This window comes from Pelobates fuscus, chromosome 2 (genome assembly GCF_036172605.1).
Source record: "Pelobates fuscus isolate aPelFus1 chromosome 2, aPelFus1.pri, whole genome shotgun sequence".
NCBI classification, from domain to species: Eukaryota; Metazoa; Chordata; class Amphibia; order Anura; family Pelobatidae; genus Pelobates; species Pelobates fuscus.
In genome coordinates this window covers 321,641,167-321,666,682 of record NC_086318.1, presented here as the reverse complement: position 1 = coordinate 321,666,682, position 25,516 = coordinate 321,641,167, and the positions used below count along the sequence as shown (strand labels likewise).

Sequence of the window (25,516 nt, the reverse complement as noted above, 5' to 3'; positions counted from 1 at the left end):
ATCGCCAAACCAAAATCCCCTACATATTCTCCTCCACAGGTGATACACTCTACAACCCCACTATGATAGTTGAGGAGCTTGCAAAATTCTACACTCACCGTTATAATTTAATGAGGACAAAACAGTATACACCCCGGCATCTACCGATATTCAAGCCTTTTTAAATAATGTCGAGCTACCGGGCCTCTCACTTCACAATCCGAGGCTTTAGACACTCCTTTTACAGAAGAGGAGGTTAGAGAAGCAATTCAATCCATGTCCAAACATAAAGAATCCGGACCGGATGGTCTCACAAATTATTATTATATCAAATTTGAACGATATTTAACACCGCACCTAGTGCACCTTTTTAATGTGATAAAACAATCTGGCGATATGCCATCGGAAATGTTGGAGCCATACATCATAACATTGCCCAAACCTAACAAACCACCTACATCTGGGGCAAACTTGCGCCCGATTTCCCTGTTAAATGCAGATGTTAAATTATATGCAAAACTGATAGCAGACATCAGATACACACACATCTGGAAAATAAAACTTCCTAGGTCAGAGCAAATCTAAACTGCCTGCCATTTAACAAAGGGGGTCTGGGGATCCCATGTTTTCACCTATACTACAGAGCGTCTTTGCAAGCTCAGGGATTGGAGCGTATAACAAAATGCAAAGGTCCGATATGGCTACCCCTGGAATCGACCTGTGCACAGGCTGACTCATTAGTTGATTTCATATGGGCAAGTTCACAGACCCTGGATAGAGGAGGTTTAGCAAACTCTAAATTCATGCTTAGATCTTGGCAATTGTGGCAGACACCCTTCTTACTGTCTGAAACCTTGCTGTCTATTGCCCCTATACGAACACTAGCATCCATAACACCAAATCTACCACAAAAAAATTGGATTACACAGGGCATAACTAAAATAGAGCACCTCCTAGACTATGAAGGCATTACGTAATTTCCACAGCTGAGAGAAGATTTCTCTCTACAGAGCAGGGAAATATTCACATATTTATGCAATAAAAATATAATTGCCACAAGAAATGTGAGAAAAATAGATCATGCACTCCTGAATCTCCACTAAAACATGTATATCCTTCCATTGGAAACTGGGGGAGGTCACCCAAAAGCTTAACTCCTTAAGCCTTTATGAAAAAAATTTCTACTGCATGCAAGGTAACCTGGCGTAGTATGACAGTAGATGGGGCGGTTGTGATAATGTGTAGCATGAACAGCAAGCCGGGTTCATAGCCCGGTGCATTACCTTAGAGCAGGCATAGGCAACCTTCGGCACTCCAGATGTTTTGGACTACACCTCCCATGATGCTTTGCCAGCATCATGGGTGTAAGAGCATTATGGGAGATGTAGTCCAAAACATCTGGAGTGCCGAAGGTTGCCTATCCCTGCCTTAGAGTATTGGTCCCCTGTATCCTTCACTCTCAAGGCCATTTTCCCGGTCTATCCAGCCAGCCATTTAATTTCATCCAGCCATTTAATTTCATAGCAGGGAAGTCGGTGGTATGAATCATAAATAAAGGGGCCTTGCCCTCGCCCTCTCACATAGATGGTGTGACACAGCCGATGCACTCCACACATGAGATAGGTAGAAGTTGTTCCAGTACGGTAATTCCATGCGGTAATCCAATTGCAAGGGAACTCCGTTGCCACATCACATAGAGTTATGTTATCTCCCCTTACACCTAGTTCTTTTAGTCCTTTTAGTTTATTAAGTTCCTAAATTCATCACACTATGGTATCATGCAGATCCTTAGGGTTACAACAGCTGGGAAGGCTCATCACACTTTCTTGAGATGATGTGCCCTTCTACGTCTATTCAGAATATGCATCTGTACGATTAATGCAATGTAATCTATAGGATACTATGTACGGCTCTAAGACTTTCAGATGTTGCATGGCAAACAGATTTTTAAACTATGTTGTACAAAAGTGCATTAACCAGGGATGTGTAGCCATAATGTATTCCCATACTGTGTAACTGTTATATTCCTTGTCTTGAAAACCAATACAAATTATATATTGAAAAAAAATATGGTATTGGGTATATACATAATAATGGTCACTATGATTTTCCTCTTACACTGTCACAACCATACACATGTTAAGGAATTCGTCATTCAACTGCATCTTAACGTTAATAGTTGTATACATTCATGCTGGAGACGTTTTAACAGCTTTAATTCCACTTTAGTTGCCAATGTCAGGACTGTGCAACAACTACCCAAGCACATTAAAGGTACAATACAAAAAGTCGAAGTGAAGAATTTAAAAAAAAAACAACTCACAGATGGTCTGTCTTTCCCTTCAAATAAGAATAAAATTAAATGTGATAGACAATGAAAGAATTAATTTGATATGGATCATAAATATATTGTACATATGACCAACTTCCATAGCATTCGTGTAAAATGCATACAATTTATAGACAAGTCAGTGTAACTTGCAGAACATGTCGGCTCAAATAAACAATCCAACCCTCCCACCTGTGATATGTTTAAAAAGATGGCATAACAATAACATTAAGCAAAAAGATGATTGATTGATGAATTCCATCTGTGAAGTTTACATATGAATATTTGATCTTTAGATTGTGTTTGTAAAGCCCTTGTTTTCATAAGCAGACCTTATACATTGAACTCATTCAACCCAGTCAAGACCTGTACATTTTGCAATAAAAGCAAACATGTCAGACACCTCCTCTATTACTTTAGCAGTAGGTTTCCCTGCGCCATGGCCAGCCTTGGTGTCCACGTGAATCATGAGTGGGTTTGTCTGGGTTTTATTTTTTCCCACTTCATGTTGCAGAGTAGCTATAAATTTCAGGGAATGTAAAGGTACAACTCTATCATCATGGTCAGCTGTGAGAAGCAGAGTGGCTGGGTACTGCGTTCCATTGTCTTCTAACGCCTTGATGTTGTGAAGCGGGGAATATCTGCAAAATAGACAGAAATATGTCAACCTACCACTTTTCAAACCACAGTACACACCATCAATGAAATAGAATTTCCATAGCAGGACAAGCAGAATGCACAAGCACAGAGCACCATATCATAAAATACCATTCTTGGGTCACCGAGCAAAACATAATTGCAGCCTCTGTCTCATTCCCCAACCCCATTTATAGTGAACAACCCAACTATGGAAGTTACTTCCCCTTCTTTTGTTTTCTTTCATCTAAAACATTTTTTTCCTTTCCACATCCATCTCCCCTCACTCCTACACTCTTATCCCCCCTTTTCTCTATCTTACTCAGCAGTAATAAAGTAGATACGATAAGAATATTTGAAGAATCAATACTCCTATTCAGATAGTAGTGATCGAGTTTAGCGTTTCACAGACAGATTTGGTTTTCTATCTTTGCATTAAGTGGTAAAGCATGTTCTGTTATATATATATATATAAATATCTATATCTTAGACTATATATGTTCAAATGTGTAAATGTTTACTCCTGCTTCAATAAAAATTTTTTAAAAAAACAAACCCAAAACATTATTAATAGGAAACACAACATAAATGATTTTCAGTGAATGGTCAGTTGTTGAGAACTCAATATTGAATTGCTAATTTCAATTTACAATATCCAAACTACATTATCAATCTACCATGTCGATTTTTTATTTTAGAAAAATAAAATAAAAAATAACACCCCACAAAAAACATGATGCTTCTTTTTGGTAATTAGCTCTAGGGTGTTCCTGCACTTATCATTTACTGACGTTTCTATAAGGTAGTTTAGTAGCTTCATTCATGTATTTTCAAATTAGTTTATAGTCCATGTTCATAACTTTCACTGAGAATTTACTGTGAATAGTGATCCACTTCGTGATCCTTGAAGAAGCTGCTGATTTGCAGCAGATAAGGGAAGTTTAGAGGTGGAAAACGTCTTCTTTCTCAATAACTGAACTCAATTCATTTTATCTGAATGCACTGTCTGCGCAATGTATTTGAAAAGGTCCAGCCAGCGCAGAGTAAAAAAAAAATGTTTATTGCTAAACTTTAATTCTAGGAAATATTTTGTTGATTGTTAGATCTAAAAGTTCAATATTCCTTTTGTTTACTCATATTACTTGAGTAGTCACAATAAGCAAAGGCTAATAAGACAGATAGCATTGACAGTTTAACCATTAGCACTTTGCAACAAACTATCAGCTTCCTTCTTGACAGTTTGAATTTATTTTCTGCTGTATTAGTGATATTTTATCCCGCGTTGATGAAACCTGAAATCAGTAAGTGCTTACAGTAAGAGATTTAACATCGTCTGCTTTTATCAGCACACATAATAGAATAACCCTGTGTTCTGCAATAAGTCTGTTAAGGAGATCTGTGCAAATACATCTGTATCAGATTACATTTTTCTACATCTGCAGATTTTAAATGGAAAGTATAATAGGTTATTTACTTTTAGAAAAATGTAGCCTCCAGGGACTTTTGATGCAGTTGTATTTAAAGGGACACATCTTAATGTAGTGGTTTTATTGGATAGATGCTCTGCTTTCCACGGACAATGTAAAACAATGCTGTCTCTCACAAATGGCTATGTTTCAATTCAGCCAAAAACATGTCTCTAGTGTCACTAAAGCCTCTTCCTCCTTCAAATCGTTTGAAGGACTTCACATATGGCGTTGTCACGCACAGCATAACACCGCCAAATGCAGCTAATGCTTTTCATACATAAGCATTGAATTGGTGGATCATGATATGTCCACAATGCTTCTATATGAGAAATTGACTGCACTGGACTAGACAGAGATGTTCAAGACTGATTATCTCAACGCAGGCAGATCACTTTGCAGAGAGGAGTGCGTCTCAGTGCTTGATTGCTTGATTACAAGGAATTTTAAGATAAATGAATATTTCTATAAAGGTGGTGAGGCTGTGGAATTTAAATGAAAGGACAAATACTATGGACATATACCGTATATACTCGAGTATAAGCCGACCCGAATATAAGCCGAGGCCCCTAATTTTACCCCAAAAAACTGGGAAAACTTATTGACTTGAGTATAAGACTAGGGTGGGAAATGCAGCAGCTACTGGTACATTTCTAAATAAAATTAGATCCTCAAAAAATATATATTAATTGAATATGTATTTACAGTGTGTGTATATAATGAATGCAGTGTGTGTATGAGTGCAGTGTGTGTATGAATGCAGTGTGTGTGTGTGTGTATGAGTGCAGTGTGTGTGTGTGTGTATGAGTACAGTGTGTGTGTGTGTGTGTATGAGTACAGTGTGTGTGTGTGTGTATGAGTGCAGTGTGTGTGTGTGTATGAGTGCAGTGTGTGTGTGTGTATGAGTGCAGTGTGTGTGTGTGTATGAGTGCAGTGTGTGTGTGTGTGTATGAGTGCAGTGTGTGTGTGTGTATGAGTGCAGTGTGTGTGTGTGTGTATGAGTGCAGTGTGTGTGTGTATTAATGCAGTGTGTGTGTATGAATGCAGTGTGTGTGTGTATGAATGCAGTGTGTGTGTGTATGAATGCAGTGTGTGTGTGTGTATGAGTGCAGTGTGTGATGCAGAGCCTTGGGGGGGGGGGGCATTTTTATTATTATTTTTTAATTATTATTTTAATATTTTTTTTTATTAGTAATATTTTTTTAATTATTTTTTTATTATTAAGATTTTATTTTATTATTTACATTTTTTTTTTTTTTTTCCATCCCAACTCCCTGCTTGATACATGGCAGGGAGGGGGGCTCTCATTCCCTGGTGATCCAGTGGATGGGCTGTGTAGGAGGGGGGCTGGCATCGAGCTGTAACTTACCATTCCTGCAGCTCCTGTCAGCTCCCTTCTCCTCCGGTCCGGTCAGCTCCCCTGTCAGTCTCGCGGTGCGAGTGCCGCGCTGAGCGTTGCCACGATAACCCGTGGCAACGCTCTGACCCCACGGCTCTCGCGAGATTTACAATGGGAGCTAACAGGGTAGCTGACCGGACCGGCGCGGAGGAGGAGGGAGCTGACAGGAGCTGCAGGCACATGCACTACAATCGCCGCTCTCTGCCAATCAAATGCTCTGTATGAGCAGCATCTGACTGAGAACGGAGTCAGACCCAGTACTCAAAGGGTAAGTATCTCTAGTTGAAAAGGCGGGGACACTGCATCCAGATCACTTTACTGAGATAAAGTGGTCTGGGTGCCTTTAGTAGTCCTTTTAAGTAATGATTATCATAAAGCAGCTTCCTGAATAGGTGTAGTCACAGTAAGTCTCTGCACTGTCAGCAGGCATACAAATAGTGCAGAGAAACAAGTTGCAACATGTCTTTACATTTTCAACTCAATTTGAATCCCGTGTGTTAGCATACAGTTTTTCAAAAATACATTATGATTCAATTCACTGTTGAAGGATATTGGATTCTCAGCAGGTTTGCTTATCCACTTGGAAGAAAAAAGGAGGATAAGAATGTATGAGACACACACACTACGGGAGGGAACATGTGTGTTTAATGTTATTCCAAGTTTCTTATGATGGATTTCATTACTGAACCCATATGAGCAACTTGTCTGTGCCTTGTGGAATGATATAAATCCAGATGGTGTGGAATTTCTCTAGCATATCATACTGTGAATTGTAACATAAACCAAAACTGTGGTTTTATTATTTCAATGCATTAATGATAAAATCATTTTTTTTTAGCTTTACCGTATTTAAAGGGACACTATAGTCACTAGCAACTTGTCAGTCTACCTGTGCTTGATAGTGAGTTACTTTAAAATAGTGGTAGTTCATGCCTAACCACTATGCTATTCTTCTTTCTACCCCAATGAATTACTCCAGCACAGATACAGTGTAATATATGTTATTTTATCCCATTCTCCCTTAAAGGAATATGTTCATTCTCCAAATAAAAGGATTACTCAACAGAAGCCTTAATTGAAAGTGATCATAAAGCTGTTGTTGTGGGTTTTTCTTCTTGTTGTTTGTAATTTCCAATCTTAATGAAGGTTGTGGGAGTAAACAATGTGGATTATTATGACAAACTGTTACTACCAAATACTATGTTAACCAGTACAGGACATGTGATTGTCATAAAGAATGACAATTTGGTTGTACTCTGGCATAAGTGTTTCTGTTCATTTACTATTCACAAGACTCTATAGAGCTTTTGATGATAAATAACTGTCACATACTGTGATTGTGCCAAAGACCAAGTTAATAGGTCAGCACAGATTGTCATAGACATAGGCCATAAGCTAACCATCTCTTGTTTCCCATTACATTGCTACAAGATTGTACTCCTGACTGCCAGATGCAATGTCTGCCTACACTAGGAATGGTGTCAAAAGCGGCTGTGAGCTTGCCCCCAGAGACAATGTTTCTGGGTTAGAAACAGCAGAGAAATGGAATGGAGACTGGAAGAGCAAATTTCTTTTGAATGAGTATAGATGATGATAAATGTATACATAAGTTAGTATTGTTGATAATTTTAAGTGATATACTGTTTATTCACATAAAAATGCATTGGATAATGCCATCTCTAAAAAATTAAATTACAGATTTTTCGAGGGTTATATTTTTTGCTACAATTGCAAGAGACACATTTTTATCCACTGGGTAGGGGCAACATACTTGTGTAACCATTTGAAGTCTTCTTTGTTGTCTGAGCATCCAAAGTCCGTGGTCCATGCATGGCCAATTGTGAACTTATGGAACTTCAACATGTCCATCACACCGACCTGAGCGATTGCACATCCAAATAGATCAGGGCGCTGATTACAACATGCAGCTTGAAAACAACAATTTGTATAAGTTAATTGCATGCCTATGAAAACTTTAAATACAGTTCTACATTATGCATTATGTGCTTTTTAAAGTCTGGCTTCTGGTAACTACTGTTCTGGGCTCTACTCCAATACAAGACAATATTTGTAGCCAAGTTACAAAAAATGTTGAAATTCATATTACAAGGGACATTCCAGGCAACTGAATTATACCTTTATGGTGTATCATTTTAGGTCAAAAAACTATTTTTTCATAATGTCCTGATTTCCTGATCCTTTCCTGTAGTGTTATTGCTACAGTAAGCAGTATGTGACATCATCATATACGGTTTTATGAGATAGCTTGAGCAGGTATCTTCTCACTTTGTACAGTAAGAAAGATTCTGTGATACAAAATGTGTGTACTATGCCCTTCAATAAATCCAGGTAGGACACAGCATTCCCTAAATGCTTTACACTTGCCCATCTGTGTGTCTACTGTGAACCAAGAGAGTGCAACAGTGGTTATTATTATATAACTGCGCAGAGGTAACATGTAATTTTATAGGTAATAATCTTTATAGATTCTTCACTGTCTGGGTCTATTATATGTTTTTCATGTCTGATGTATATACCTTAATGTTACCTATAATTTTAAAGGAAAGCATTATTAGATCCCCGTATGGAGGTGTTCTCTTAATTTTTATATTTTGCTTTTTGACCGATTAGCAGTTGGTGACAGGTGGTTAGTTATTAGAGGTGAGTGGAAACACGTTGTGACTGTGCTCGATTAATACAATTTACACATGGATGGGTGAGGAGGTAATTGAGCAGTGCAAGCAAGGAAACCGTTTATGCAGGATAATATCTGATTACATTTTGCAGCTGCGGACTGATATTGCAGATTTTTGCTAGGCCCATTCCATCACAAAACTTCTATATATTTCTCATTTAGGGAATTAAAGGAACACTAAAGTGTTAGGAATAAAATGATGTATTCCTTACACTTTAGTGTCCCTGTCCCTATCAAACTAAAAAATCATCCTATAGTCACCTTTTTTCAGCGCTGAAGTTCCCTTGGCGCTGTTTACTTCTCTGCCTCGCACTATATAAAAGAGGACACATGCCCTACTCCGGAGTCTGTCCATTAATCCTGCAGGTAACTTAAGTGGTCATTTAAAGCAAGCTTTTATTTTGTGAGCTCATTAATTATTATTAATATTTATATAGTGCTCACATATACTGCAGTGTTTTACAATAGAGGAAAGGGGTGAAGAAGGCTCTTCTTAAACCAGATTACAAGCTATGGGACTATATCATTCATTTCTTGCCCAAGGACACTTACCACTAGATGGTCTAACGAGGACTCAAACTTGAGCTTTCCAGTTCTAAGACACTGACGTTACTACCACTCTAACCAGCCCATAATAAACAGCTAAAGAGAAGGCACCGCATAATACAAACAAGCAAGCCAATTTGTGAAACTAATAGAAACTGGTTACTACATCTACGTAGAGTGGATTTGATCAGTTAAGGCTAATTAGGTTGCCAAACGTACTTAAAGTTACACTATAGGCACCTAAACAACTTAAGCTTAATTAAGTAGTTTTGGTGAATAGATCATCCCCTTCCAGTTTCACTTCTCAATTCACTGCCATTTCGGAGGTAAATTCCTTTGTTTATGCAGCCCTAGGTACACCTCCATGCATGTGACTTGCACAGCCTTCCTAAACACTTCCTGTAAAGAGTCATCTAATGGTTATACTTTATTTATTGTAAATTCTGTTTCATTTAGAATTTCTTATCTTCTGCTCTGTTAATAGCTTGCTTTACCCTGCAGGGGCCTATTGAAAGTAATTAAAGTTCAAATTACAGAGCAGGAGATAAAAAACATTCTGTTTCCACGCAGGCTGTGTGAGTCACAGCGAGGGGAGGTGTGGCTAGGACTGCATAAACAGAACCAGAAGTGATTTAACTCCTAAATGGCAGAGAATTGACCAGTGATACTGCAGTTGCATGATCGATACACTATAACTGCTTCATTAAGCTAAAGTTGTTTTGGTGACTATAGTGTCCCTTTAATGCACTGAAAACTGAATGACACGAATAATAAAATACAATAGTGTTTATTTGAACACATTGTTTCTTTCACAGTTGGGAAGCATTCTGAAAATCTACTAATAAATCTATTTTTTGTTTCCCGTATCATGTAAGTTTTTCTAAATGTACCCCATTGCATTACTGGGACTCTAAGGGAGTAGAATTTGAAAGTAAATCATTGCTTTTAGAGGAACTAGTTTCTAATAATATATTTAAAAAAAAAAAAAAAGGCAGAAAGGAAATCAAAAGTAACTATATTCTATTGGGTAATACAAAGAGAAAAAAAAAAAAATCTAACAATGAAAATTAAATCTATGGGGAATACAAGACACCTTCTGCTGCCTCATCTTTCCTAATAATGAGGGATTGTATGATGAATGTCAAATTAGAAAATGCGTACAGGTCAGCAGCTGAGGTAGCAAGTGATGGTATCGTACATGAAAATGTAGGTCTAGCTCCCAAAGGACGAAGTCTAGCGGCAACGAACGATCCTAGCATTTTTATGAAGGTAAAAGACAAGTATAACAGATACCAGAACATGTTTCTCTTTTTTTTTTCTACAGATATCCGCACTGTAATTATTTTCACTAGGTGAGACAATAATTGTAGGGAGTTTACAAATCTTGAAACGTACCCACTAACAGGCCTCCATTCGAGCCCCCGTTGATTGTTATCTTTTGCGGAGAGGAGTATTTTTCCTTGATCAGGTACTCAGCAGCACATTGGAAGTCGTCAAAACAGTTCTGCTTGTTACCAAGGATTGCACCTTTAAAAACAAAAAACAAAATTAAAAGGCAAATACATTAGGCAGCTTCACTACTTTTTGCTTACTGTAATTACCAATGGGATAGACATCCATATTTGAATGCTCTACAGAAATTGCACTTTTCAACCAGTGTGCTTATTCTTCCATTTACTTTAAATACAGTTAGCACTGCCAATTATCACACTGGAGCTGACCTATCCTTGCTTTATTTGAACATGTTATATAGATTGGTGATGTCCAAATGGCAGTTATCTGCAAAGTGTAGCTAAAGTTGAATAAAAAATCTGCACCTATACCCTGGCCCCTTAGCTGATATAATAAAGCATTCATTTGGCTTCCACAATTCAAGTGCAAATTCTATGGCAGTGTTAAGATTACCCCGTACATCCCGGAACAGTAGTGCTTTATGTGCATACCAGATACGTTTGAGGAGTTTTACCACTGAAGTATAACTCAGAAACCTCTTTTGAAAAGTCTGATGACATATTTACTACAAGATAAAGGAGTGTAGGGAAAAATTTGGCTTTTGGAGTAAACCAACTTAATATTATGTTAATGTTTATTTCTTTATATACTGAATTAGATTATTAATACTAATTTTTTAAAAACTTAACCTACACATTGCACCTTGCCTCTAAGGGTGCCTGAAGTATTGCTTTAGGAGCAGCCAATATTGTTTTTTTCCTATATGCTTGATTTACATTATGACTTCGAAACCATTCCATGTAGAAATTAGGCTATGGCAAGCTTAAAGAAGCATAAGCTTCTGTGTTTTCCGAAAGAGATCACCCAGACGGGGTCAAAAACTAGGCACTGATGCAAAGAATGCGGTCAACATGTGCTTAGAGGTGCATATTCACTCTTGCACCTCCAATAAATTTTTTGTTCAATGAGCTGGTTATGTCTGATGAGTGGCAGAGGGGAGCAAAAGAGATGCAATGTGAATCCATGCTCTGAACTAAAAATCCATGGTCGGTAAACCAAATTGTGACTTGCTTCACTGATCCAAGAGGCATTCTGAGTTTCAGATCCTATAAATGGTGTCTTCCTGTGTAATATAGCAATACAACTTTTATATTTATGACTTCGACCTTATGTAACGTCTTAATGCTGGTTACTGTAATCTAAAATAATTTTTTCCATATTCTTTTTGAAATATATTTAGTTAAACTAAAAACCAAAAAGACACAAACTCCCCTCCCCTCCCCAAAAAAAAAACAAACAAAAAAAAAAACATTCAAAGGGCAAATTGAACACTGGCTCTAATTGTTTTCCTAAAATAACTTATGCTTGTAACATCTGTCAACCTGCATGAAGGACACATTTAATCATTTAATGCATATCATGGTCTTCATTATTACTGTAGGATAAGTTAAAAAAAACTGATCAGTTATAAAATGTCCACTGTTAGCCAACAGGGAAACTATCTATTATCTTAAATACCGCCAGACAAAAAACATCGGCCCATGAAATAGTTAATTGATAAGAAAATCAGCTCCACAGATGTGCAATCAAGACATTAAAAACAGACATTGGAGATATCGAAACTGCATTTCTAAATGCAGACAATTATTTTGTGTAACCACCTGAATGGAAATTAAGATATTTTCAGATCATGAGTTAAAAAAATAAAAATAAAAAAGTTACTAAATTTGTACAGCAGCCAAATTATTTTAACAAACCACGTAAATGAAAATGAAGATTTAAAACTTGTCAGGGGATTTCTGACAAGGTAATTGGAAGACAAATTTACATGATTTTTAGAAAGAAATACTAAAAATTCCCCTGCATTTTTCTTTTGCAATGTCTGTATGTATATCAACTTTAATTCTGACTATGTCAATCGGGAGTACCAGAAATACTTCATAAACTTACCTTTCCCCAATCGCTTCCTCTTCTCTCCATCTCTCAGGATCAGTTATTCATTTCTTTCTAACTTATCTAGTTTTCTTTAAAACGTAAGACAAAGGGATTTATGTATTTTTCCTACGCTTGACCAGCTTTGACCCACTTCCTGGAGGGTCAAAGAAATGTTCCCACAGTACTCACCCTTTCCTCCATTATCTCTCAATTCCTAATTTCAGTATTCCCGAATGTCCTGTCATATAGAAAGGACACTGACAAAACTACCGAATTTCATCCTAACAGAATGAGAACAGTTTGTTCATTCGTGTTAGGACAACCTTCCGTACTTTCTATTCAGATCGGAATGTCATTGGATGAATGAAATGCCAATCCTTTTCGTGCCGGGGCTGCATCTTGCAGCCACTTAGTAAATAGCTCCCTAATTCCCCAAATACCAAACGGCTGAAAGACCAAAATTGGGCTTTCAGTTAAATTTACCAATAATAAGTAAAGGTTACAATAGGTCCCCTACCCTTTGTTACTTTTGGCCCCCACCCACCGCTCATGAGTGTCGGCTGGGGGAGGCAGTATGCCACCCCCTCCTCTTTTGTTATTTTGGGACCTACCCGATGCTTATGGGTGGGGTCCGGCAGTATGCCCCCCCTTTCTTATTTACCCTAGGTCTCCTGTTCCATTGAATAGCCCCCACTCATGGGGCACGGTTGGGGGCTAGGGGAGGATACTATGTCCGCCCCTGTTAAATATTTTTCTAGATGCCCCACAACCTGCATTAGGTCCCCCTTTAATTGATTCAGGGGGTGGGGGGCCTTTTTTTAGAACAGTGAGCAGCCACAGGCTGTTCGCTGTTTAGTAGGCATAACGAGTAGGCTGGCATAACGAGTAGCACTGCTCCCTGCTGCTTCTAATTTCACATATTGCAAGGAGGGAGCCGCGAGCTGATAGCTCCCTCCTTGTAATAAAGTAAACGAACGAACAAAGAGTTCTTCGTTCATTCATTTGGAATTTCTTTTCATTCATTCGTATTTCTGACGAATAAATGAATTGTCTAAATTCCCGTCCGAATGCCCAAGTGTTTAACTGGGCATGCGCAGGAATTTCATAGTGCTATCTAGTGTGGGCAGATGACGTGTCCCACAGGACCTTCATCTGCCCACACAAAGATGGCAGCTCTCCGGACCTAGGACTGGACATTAATTACAGTTATTAAAAAAGGTAAAATGGGGGCCTAGGGGCACAATAATATGTATTGCAGTCGGTTAAAAAAACAAAACAAAAAAAAGCGGATGTGGCCATGACAGTGCCGCTTTAAAACTTCCATGACTGATTACATGTCTGGTTCATCATGATTTATCGAGATATTGCCAAATCCCCAAAGGATATATCCCTTGCTATATCCTGCCAATCGTAGCTAAACATTCTTATCTTTCACCGCTGATTCTTATGCCAAGATTGGCAACCTACAGACTCCAACCTAATATATTACCTCTGAAACTGCATGTTTTCTATGCATTTTGGTAGAAAGCTTTTCCACTTTATAAAAATAAAGTTTCATTTTTGCTACAGGATTTATCTTTAATGTCAGTAGTGAAGTTGACAGATTGTTTAGTTATAGCTGCTTTAAAATCAATATTGCATCATTGGTTAGAACCTAATCCAATTTTACGGTTACTCTGTAAAAGGACAATTTGTACATTTTATGCATTTAGAATTGACAATAGCCATGAAAGATAGAGAAACTGGTGATGTTTCTTCAAGACGTGGCAACCACTGTTTCTCACTTTGCCTTATTCATTAAATACCCAAATTGATCCAGCCGTCAAGTACTAATTAGATCAATCTAATCTTATTGATAGGTATGCCTCAAGCATAATGTAGAGACTATCTTTTAGAGACCAAATTGGTAGTCCCTGTGTACCACTGAGTCTCTATAGCTCAATTCTTTGCCATTTAATAGTTAAATCACTTTTGTATCTACATTGAGGGGGGGGGGGGGGGGGGGGGGAAGTATTTGATCCCCTGCTGATTTTTAACGTTTATCCACTGACAAAGAAATGATCAGTCTATAAGTTTAATGGTAGGTGTATTTAACAGTGAGAGACAGAATAACAACAAATAAAATCCAGAAAAACACATGTAAAAAAAGTTGTACATTGATTTGCATGTCAATGAGTGAAATATGTATTTGATCCCTTATCAATCAGCAATATTTCTGGCTCCCAGGTGTCTTTTATAAGGGAGTGCTCCTAATCTCAGCTCATTACCTGTATAAAAAACACATGTCCACAGAAGCAATCAATCAGATTACAAACTCTCCACAATGGCAAAGATCAAAGAGATGTCCAAGGATGTCAGGGACAAGATTGTAGACTTACACAAGGCTGGAATGGGCTAAAAGACCATCGTCAACCAGCTTAGTGAGAAGGTGACAACAGTTAGTGCGATTATTCGCAAATGGAAGAAACACAAAATAACTGTCAGTCTCCCTCGGTCTGGTGCTCCATGCAAGATCTCACCTCGTGGAGCTTCAATGATCATGAGAATGGTAAGGAATCAGCCCAGAACTACACGGGAGGGTCTTGTTATTGATCTCAAGGCAGCTGGGACCATAGTCACCAAGAAAACAATTGGTAATACACTACACCGTGAAGGACTGAAATCCTGCAGCGCCCGCAAGGTCCCCCTGCTTAAGAAAGCACATATACAGGCCCATCTGAAATTTGCCAAGGAACATCTGAATGATTCAGAGGAGAACTGGGTGAAAGTATTGTGAAAGGGTCAGATGAGACCAAAATCAAGCTCTTTGGCATCAACTTAATTAGCAGTGTTTGGAGGAGGAGGAATGCTGCCTATGACCCCAAGAACACCATCCCCACCGTCAAACTGGAGTCTACAACAGCTGGTAACAGCCAACAGATAAGAACTCACTGTCCTTAAGGCAGTGTGTGCCGTGCCCAGGGAAGGTGTGGCTAGGGCTGCATAAACAATAGCTTAACTCATGAATGGCTGAGAATTGAACAGTAAGAAGGAAAGGGCATGACCTATACACCAAAATTAGCAACAAGTTGTTTTGGTGCTTAAAGAATCCCTTTAACCCCTTAAGGACACATGACATGTGTGACATGTCCTGATTCCCTTTTATTCCAGAAGTTTGGTCCTTAAGGGGTTAAAGGGGCGCTTTAAGCACACACAAAAAAAAAACCAAAACATTCCAGATTAGTGTGAAGGTTACGCTGTTGCATATAGTCTTTTGGTGCTGTGACGTGGTTTTCTGTCAAACTGTGGACCTCTCCATGGCACCTGGAGAACGACCCTTCTACTCAGCCACATTGATCATTGCATTAATTATGAAGTATTAAAACTTCTGCCATATAAACAGTTTGACATAAAACTGGAGGATCTCACCCACACACTCTAGGCACCATCAACATTACATTGTGCTGCAGGAGTTAGAGTTATGCTATTTATAGAGTCGATTTAAATATAAATTTCATATGTATGTTCTAAAACAGGCATAGGCAACCTTTGGCACTCCAGATGTTTTGGATTACACCCCCTATGATGCTTTGCCAGCATTATGGGTGTAAGAGCATTATGGGGGATGTAGTCCACAACCTCTGGAGTGCCAAACTTTGCTTACCCCTGTTCTATAACATGGGTATTATATCTCTAGACCTTTTTGAGAAAAATCATGGCTTACCTTTATGCCAGGTTTCACCATATTCACCACCACCTCTGATATTGGCAACAGCGAGAATTCCACCAAGATGCCTCACAAAGATAAGCCTGGACACACTGAAAATTAAAAACAACTTTGAATTATTGCATTTATATGTAAAATTATGAATAGTGCTTTTTGTAGGCTTCTCAGAAAAGAGGAGAAAAAAAAAAACAAAAAAAAAAACACCAGCATGCTTTCTAAATTTCTCTGACAAATGTACTATTTCTATCAGTTTGTAGATTTTATATTCCAGGAGACCAGCTTTGATTTTCTGTCAACCTGCCCCTGCTGGAAGTATTTTTAGAATGGGTATGCACATAATAGATGCTGGTATAAAGTGGACACGTCATCTAAAGAATATGTACACGGCAGGGTCACCTTAGGGGAGATATATAATTAATGTATACATTTTGATGGATACTATAAACCGTAGAGTTGTACCCCATTTCTAAGATAGCCACAATAGATGCAAACCTCTATGCTTGAAGCAGTCTGTCCCTAAAGGACAATAGCAACGTCCTACAATGACTGCACAGAAGACATTGGGAGAGATGCCTGCCATGTCTTTTGGAGATCCGCAGATAAGCCACATGCATAGTCTTTTACTGCTGTGTTGAATGCAGCGTTATTATTACTTGTAGTATTTATATAGTGCCATCTTATTCCGCAGCTCTTTAGAATATTAGAGGAGGGGTAATTTAATAATAAATGAGACCATTACAAAATGTTACAGGAACAATCGGTCGATGAGGACCATATTTAAACAAGATTACAGTATAGAGCAGAGCTCCTCAACACTCTCCTCAAGGCACACCTACCAGTCCAGGGTTTAGTGGTTACCCAAGTGTGTGGGTAACCACTAAACCCTGGGTGTTTAAAAACCCGGGTGTGTTCGTGTTTTTTGTTTGTTTAAAAACAAACAAAAAACACGGACACACCCGGGTAATCCCGAAATCCAGGACGGTTAGGTGTGCCTTGAAGAGAGGGTTGAGGAGCACTGGTCTAGAGGATAAACTTTTATTCCCTGTATAGGAGTTGCAATAGGGATGTGTCCAATAAACTGTGATGAACTGAACTATACCCTAATAGCATAGATGAGAACAAGCTCAAGCCTCCAAAAACAAAAACAAGCATTATGTCATATTTTATAGTAATACTTTTTAAACTAATTTATATTTAATATATTAAAATATTTTTTTTTTAAATGGGTTCATATACATATTATTTTAAGTTCCTTGTGTCCAAAAAGCAGGTATTGAGCAACAAGTGGGCAGATCAGCATAGCTTCCCAAGCAAGTTCTGCCACTAAGAAAAAGTAGGATTTTGAAAATATACATTGAAAATGTACATTGTAATGTTTTAAAATAAAAAAAAATATATATATGTTTTAATAGGATGTAATGAGTTTGTCTCTTTAAAATAACTCAACTCATGAATATTTGCATCATTTGATAGGTTCTGTGAAACTTTTCCTTGAGAGAATTTCACTTGCATATCACCTCTTTGGAAAATAAATCATATCATAAAAGGTAGCTAAGAGTTAGGCTAAAATAGGTTCATTGATTTTTGAAAGCACAGTCAATTAAATGCAATACGCCTAAAGGCAAACACTCATCTCCTAACATTAATAACCACTTGACATATGCTAAACAAAGGATAAAAAAAACTCACATTGACAGTGAACTATGCGACTGTACTTTTCAGCAAAGATTAAAAAACAAAACAAAAAAAAAAACATTTTCATCCATAACAAACACTAAACCGCCCCCCCCCTCCCCCCAAAAAAAACTATCTTAAAGGGATAGTCTAACAACTAGCGTAATGAAGCAGTTTTAGTGCAAATCATGTCCCTGTACCCTCACTGCTCTATACTCTGCCATTTAGGAAATAAAGGGACACTATAGTCACCAGAACAACTACAGTTTAATGTAGTTCTGGTGAGTATAATCATTATAATCAACTACAGTTTACATTGTCCCCTATGGACACCACCAGTGGTCACTCCTCAGATGGCCACTGGAGGTGCTTCCTGGGGCAGTGTTGTACAGTGTGAATGGAGAAGCAGAATTTTACACATAGAAATGCATTGATTTAATGCATCTATATGAGGAGGTACTGATTGGCCAAGTTGGCATTTGGCCCCGCCCCAATCCCTCCTCCTTGCAGGTTTCAGCCAATCCAATGCTTTCCCCTAGGGAAAGCATTGGATTGGCTAAAAATCATATTCTGATGATGTCAGCAAGAAGGTGAATCAGGGGCCGCACAGTGCCCAGATAAGTTTTATTACCTTTTAAGGGGGTTAAGGAGGGGTAAGCCACCTAAATGGCGGTTTTCGCAAGAGTCAGGAATACATGTTTGTTGTCCTGACCCTATAGTATTCCTTTATATCACTTGTGTCTGCTTATGGTGCCCTAGCCACAACTCCCCTGACTGTTACTCAAACAGATAAGATGAAACATTTGTTTCATTTTCAATCAAATCTGATAGCACCGTGTATCAAGTTTAGATGGTTTTATCTCCTGTTCTGTTGATTTAAATGGACGCTATAGTCATCAGAACAACTACAGCTTATTGTATTTGTTCTGGTGTGTATAATCATTCTCGTCAGGATTGTTGCAGTAGAGAAAAGGCAGTGTTTACATTAAAGCCTAGGAATACCTCCACTGGCCACTCCTCAGATGGCTACTGGAGGTGCTTCCTGGGGCAGTGCTGCACAGTGTGCAGCATTGCCATTCAGTGCTTCCACCCTCTACATGGAGACACTGAAATGTACTCATAAGAAAGCATTGTAGTTGGCTCAGTTCAACACTTCTAATCCGGGCCGGTGCAAGCATTTTTGGCGCCCTAGGTGAAAACATATTTGCTGCCCCATTTTCTTCACCCAATCATGCAGACTAACACACGCTGACTCAAGTAGACACACACTGACCATCCAAACTGACACACACACTGACCCATACAGACACACACACTGACCCATACAGACACACACACTGACCCATACAGACACACACACTGACCCATACAGACACACACACTGACCCATACAGACACACACACTGACCCATACAGACACACACAATGACCATACAGACACACACAATGACCATACAGACACTCTTTTTTAAATGCATGTCAAGGCTAAGAAAGTGTAACTTAGCAGCAGCCAATGAAGCTCTTGACCTACAGGTACCATGTTTCCTTATGCATAGCCCATTCTTAAAACTTTACAGCTACACAACCTTTCTGGACCAATACTTATCGCAGGCATTAACTTGTGCAATCATAATATTCCAATATGTCTACAAAAAATGTAAACAGGAATAATACAATGAGATTTCCAAGAAAACCTTTAGAATGCAATGCTGTACATTTAAAACAAATGTATTAAGGAGTATGTAAATATTAAAGGGTACTCCAAGCGCCATAACCACTTCAGTGATTTGAGCGGTCATCTTGACTGAAGTCGATATGTACAGCGTTTCACTGTGAAACTCTGCACATATACTTGGAACTTCACCTCTGGCAGTGTCAGTCAAGGAATATTGACAGTCTATGCCATCATGCAGTGCAGTGTTTTGAAGCCCACTGATGGCATAGGCCGTCATGCAGTAAAAGTACCAGCTGGGGCAAAATCGCTGCTGGTTCCAAGGAACACCATGTTCCATTCGATACCGGAGGGTTCCCTCTGTCAGCTGGGGTCACAGTTAGTGGCACCAGACTGACAGATGAATTGAGCGCTGCAGATAGCCTTTTAAATACCGGGGCTGAGTGATTTTGGACGCCCAGATATCGGACACATGGGCACAATTAGTGGCCCCAGACTGACAAAAGAGCAATGTTCAGCGCTCAAACTGAGAAAATACCACTATAAATGAATTTAAATAATTTTGGGAATAAATATTTAGTGTCGTCCCCTCCAGGCTGGCACAGTCCCCCCTGCAAAGAATAAATGTTGAGTTAGTTTTCTTAAGTTGCACTTGGTGTGTAAAAATTATTAAATGTAAAACTGAAAAAAAGTGTTGTTTCCCTTTTAAATGTAATATTGTCTTATGTACACATGTATACATGCCATATTTGTCCTTTTAAAAATGATATACAATATGCGTGCACTTATACAGAAAGGGGGAAATTGTGGTAGAATGAGCGCATGCCAAAAAGGCCTTGGTCACAAATGAATCGCAACTCAAAAAAAGTCTTGGTACTTATAGGGTCAACATTGTTTTGGGGGTTACAGTGTGTTAATTAGGTGTCTAAGGCTAAATATAGCTGTATGCTTCTTTACATGCTCATCACACTGACAAGGAGAAGCCACGGACAAGGTTGCTCTTGCTTGTTTTCCAATAGCCTGTCTCACAATCCACACACTGCAGATCAAAGGTATGTGTACACGCAAAAGACCTTTCTCACTGATCAGCCACATCTTCTGAACATTACATTACTTACCCCTCCCCCGCTCCAAAGAAGCACATTTATCACTTTCATTATTGATAGAATTGCTATGTTAGCTGAACGTAGAATAAAATAGATCCTGTGGCGGAACCAACCTCGCCACTGTGCACTGGAGAAGCCTGGTTGCTCGCCTGCTCCCTTTAGACTATGGCCCGGCAGTTAAAACCTTTTATTTTCCCTGCTGAAAGGCTTATTCGGGCCTTCTGCCGGGGCATTCGGTAGATTCAATCTACTGAACAAACTACCGATCGATGGACCACCTGAGAACTGGAGTGTGCCGTCAATTGACCGCCCAGAAGCTGCGGTTAACCATAGCTTAATTGAGGAATGCTAGGTGGCCTTGGTTCGTTTGCCGAACACGTGGCAGCGGCCATTTTACCTCCCGGCCAGAATGTTCAGCGCCAAAACTATGAAACTGAAAACGGACACTTATTTGCGCGAACACCGCTGAGCCGCCAGCCTCCTTACCTCTGCATTCAGTAGTTTAACCGTATGAACAGCATCACCCCAGATAGCCATGCCATGGAGCCTATTCGTGTAACGAAAGACTAGGGGAAAGACTTTGGCTCCATGGCGATTGAACTGTATGTATGTGATCTGAGCACCATTCGGTAGGAATGTGCGCTCAAATCTAAGCTATCTGGGGATATGTAGGATGTGTATGTTTTATGTGTTAAATGTAACCGTATGTAATTGTGGTTAATGGAGTTTTGCCTCTGTCCTTGGAGGTAATTGGATTGCTTCCCAATTATCTCCAGGGCAGAAGGGAGGGATTGTGATGCATTGTGGGAGTGTTTAAAGGTGTATGTCTGTGATTGGTCAATGTCCAATATGTTTCCCAGTTTCCCATCTGGTCCCCTAGGGGAGTGTCCACCAGGTGGGAGACTTGCATAAAAGCCAGGCAGTTAGCCCCAGTAAATCAGATTCTGCTTAACCCTCAAACCGAAGTGTCGTCTCGTTATTGGGGGATTTGGATTGTATGCCGATTGCCAGGAGTGTAAGCTGATTGTATGCTTTTCCTGTTCGGCTGTTTCCCGGGTTTGTGTGTTTCCTGTTCGGGAGTTGGAGGATTCGTGTAGTTTGCAGTTCGGGAGATTGGTGCTTACAGTAGCTGCCGGTGCATCTGGAAAGGGGAATACCGCCTAAACGTTTTTTAACCTCTTGTGTGCAAAACGGTCCGTTACACATCCATACATACATAAAGTGATAAACTATGTTGCTGAGCAGTTTAATGTCAAATTATAATATTTCTAATTATAATAACCCTAAAAGGGACAGTCTATGCATCAATACTACTTAAATGTATTTTATAGCTTTTGAACTAATTAATACTGCACGTTCAAATCTTTATCGTTTTTGCACAATTTTTTTTTAATGTTTAGCCATGCCTGCTTAGTGATGCTCCTTCATACAAGAAATACTTCCTTACCAAAGGTATACACACAGCCACTGACAGCACTAAGAGAGCTGCTTTTAATTCACAACCCGGCTACAGACAGTCAGAAAAAAAATGTAAACCTGTAGTGATAACCTTATTTTATGTCGTCGCCTTCTAAGGTAGATTGCTTTATAGTTCAGATCAGGTCAGCGGCTGGGCTGTGTACATACATTTGATAAGGAAACATTTTTCTTGTGTGAGGGGGCATGTCTAAGGAGGAAGGCCTTTAAAGCAGCTTTTTGAAAAACTTATTTTTTTGCGCAAAGACTATTAAGATTTTAATATGCAAAAATTACAGCATATTAATGAGGCCAAATACTATTATGAGGCACCCACAATACCCAATCATTGAGAAAATCCCCCCTTTCACAGACCTGATTCACTAGGAGAGCATCTCGTATCTAAACTATTTTTCCCTAGCCATCCATTAAATATTAAAAAGCTGGAGGATACACTGTTTATGGCTACACATGTGAAGCAGGACCAGGCAATGTAGCATATCTTACTCGTAACTTGGTGTGATGGATATGTTGAATCCACCATAGCCGTATAGAAAGGCAGGGTGAGAACCATCCAGGTGTATGCCTGCTTTGTGAACAATAAACATTGGTACTTGGGTTCCATCTTTGCTGGGGTAAAAAACCTGAGAACGAGAAAGGTTTTAATGTTATTTCATGAAGAAGAAAAAAAAAAGGTTACTTAAAAGTCTAAAAAAAAAAAAAAACATTAAAATGACTTAAATGATCCCTTTTATGTTTTACTACTCTTACATTTGTAAGAAAAATTATTTGCTTCCAACCTACAAGACAATTAGGTCAAAATAAACATTACACATGGCTTGAATATTGTAAAGTAAAAGTGATTATACAAATTACATGGCTGGCTCTGATCTTGGGTAGGTGGCAGATGAAAGCACAGCAAAATAACTTTTTCCAAATGTATTTGCTTTGATTGCAAAGCCTGGGCAAGTTATGCAAGTTATTTAATTAAAAGAGAAATCTGGGCTCTGCTTACTGGAATACCAATCGAAGATGGTCAAACAATCAGTACAATAGACCTTCCTATCACACGTGCACAGATGTGCTAATCTGCAATGCAATTGGAGCGTATCAATAATACCAGAGGCAGTGGTTCCCAATTACATTTATAGTGATGACTGTATGTATGTATAAAGCATTCTTTAAAAATGGAGGAGAGATGACTAGATGGGACAACTGAAGCAAACTAAATATTTGAAAGAAAAAAAAAAGAATGGAAAACCTGTAGAGTGGATAGATGAGAGTAGAGTGGACTGTGAAAGCACTAATTATGTGAGGTGTGACCAGAACAGAGTGATGTAAAGGGGTAAGTTACCCAGGAAAATTATGAGTTTTCCAAAGGAGATGCGTTTTGAGGGAATTCTTAAAGGACTGGAGACTTTAGAATTTAGGCAATTGAACCTGCACTAATGATTAAAATTAAGCTAAACAAAAAAATGAGCTTCCTGTACAGTGAGTTTTGCAAGACACATACACTGATCACCCACAACATTAAAACCACCTGCCTATTATTGTTGCCAAAACAGCTTAGATGTGCTGAGTATGGTCTCCACAAGACCATGTACTGTGGTATCTGGCACAAAGACACTAGCAGCAGATCATTTATGTTTTGGAAGTTGTGAGGTGGAGTCTCAATAGATGGGATTTGCAGGTCCAGCACATCCCACAGATGCTCAATCGGATTGAGATCTGGGGAATTTAGAAGCCCAAGGCAACATCTTGAATGGTTTATCATAATCCTCAAACCATTTCTTGAAAAGTTCTTGCAGTGTGGCAGGGTACATTGTCCTGTTGAAAGAGACCACTGCCATTAGTGAACACCATTGCCATGAAGGGGTATATGTTGTCTGCAACAATCTCTAGATAGGTTGTTCATGTCAAAGTAATCTCTCAAATGAAGGCCAGGATTCCAGGTTTTCCAGCAAAACATTGCCCAGAACATAACACTGTCTCTGTTTGCCAGCCTTCTTCCCATAAAGCATCCTGCTGCCATCTCTTACCTAATGACACTCACTTAAAGGACCACTCTAGGCACCCAGACCACTTCAGCTTAATGAAGTGGTCTGGGTGCCAGGTCCCTCTAGGATTAACCCTTTTTATTATAAACATAGCAGTTTCAGAGAAACTGCTATGTTTATACTGAGGGTTAATCCAGCCTCCAAAATCTCTAGTGGCTGTCTCATTGACAGCCGCTAGAGGCGCTTGCGTGATTCTCACTGTGAAAATCACAGTGAGAGCACGCAAGCGTCCATAGGAAAGCATTGTGAATGCTTTCCTATGCGACCGGCTGAATGCGAGCGCGGCTCCTGCCGCGCATGCGCATTCAGCCGATGACGTCGCGAGGAAGAAGGAGAGGAGGAGGAAAGCTCCCTGCCCGGCGCTGGAGAAAGAGGTAAGTTTAACCCCTTCCTCCCCCCAGAGCCCGGCGGGAGTGGGTCCCTGAGGGTGGGGGCACCCTCAGGGCACTCTAGTGCCAGGAAAACGAGTGTTTTCCTGGCACTAGAGTGGTCCTTTAAACGATTCCCATTTGGTCCTCCACCTGATCTAAAAGAAAATGTGATTCATCAGACCACGCAACCTTCTTTCATTGCTCCATGGTCCAGTTCTGACACTTACCTGTCAGTGCTTTTAATGTTGTGTATGAATCAGTGCAAATGGTTTTGGTGTCCCGTTAGAACAAGAATCTTGGTAGTTTACTCATCACACAAAAGAAAGTTTCTGTCACTTCAAATACTTATTTTTTTGGGAACGGTTTTCCTGCAGTGCTGCTAAATTGATTCAAATCTTAAGAAAACATTTAACCTGTCTGCCTAGCATGGTGTGACCTTTGGTATACTAAACACAAAAAATAAGCTTCCTTGTAATCAAACCATCAGCTGAAGTGCAGTGATTATCTTGTCCAGTAGAAATAGAGAAGCAGATCAATTACTGTGCTGCACAGATATCATGCTCTTAGAAAGACTTCGAAACCGATAACTCTTAACGGCAAATTCAATCTCATCGTCAGTCCTCTACAGTGAATGGTGCCAAGCCTTTTCTTATACACAATAATGAGAAATGTTCCTATTTTTAAGATAAAAGTACATCGTGATAAGACAGGTTTGTTGATGCATAGAATTATTAATTTTATTACAAGACAGGAAAGTTATAATTTCTTAGTTGTGGGTTACTATGCACAGTTAGATGCAGAGAAAGAGCCAGTGGATTGCATTCGAGAACCAATCCCAAATAATATAGAAGGCAAATTAAAAAGGGTGATAGCAAAAGGATTCACAAATGGCATGAGTTTTGCACAGCTATGACTTAAAGTAGGTAGAACCCTTGCAAACCTGGCTTTATGTGTAATGGAGACCCAAGTGCTTAAAGGACCACTCTAGTGCCAGGAAAACATACTCGTTTTCCTGGCACTATAGTGCCCTGAGGGTGC

General features: G+C 39.2%; 1 protein-coding gene across 1 annotated transcript in view; it reads right to left on the bottom strand.

Moving 5' to 3' along the window:
* Nucleotides 1-2,178: 2,178 nt before the first annotated feature.
* PREP (prolyl endopeptidase) overlaps nt 2,179-25,516 on the bottom strand; it is a 136,910-nt gene continuing 113,572 nt past the window's right edge. The window contains exons 11-15 of the mRNA XM_063443545.1: nt 22,558-22,694; nt 16,141-16,235; nt 10,446-10,577; nt 7,581-7,737; nt 2,179-2,949 (exon numbers count right to left, since the gene is read on the bottom strand). Coding sequence (XP_063299615.1) covers nt 2,655-2,949; nt 7,581-7,737; nt 10,446-10,577; nt 16,141-16,235; nt 22,558-22,694 — 816 coding nt within the window. The 3' untranslated portion in view covers nt 2,179-2,654. The remainder of the gene's footprint in view (nt 2,950-7,580; nt 7,738-10,445; nt 10,578-16,140; nt 16,236-22,557; nt 22,695-25,516) is intronic.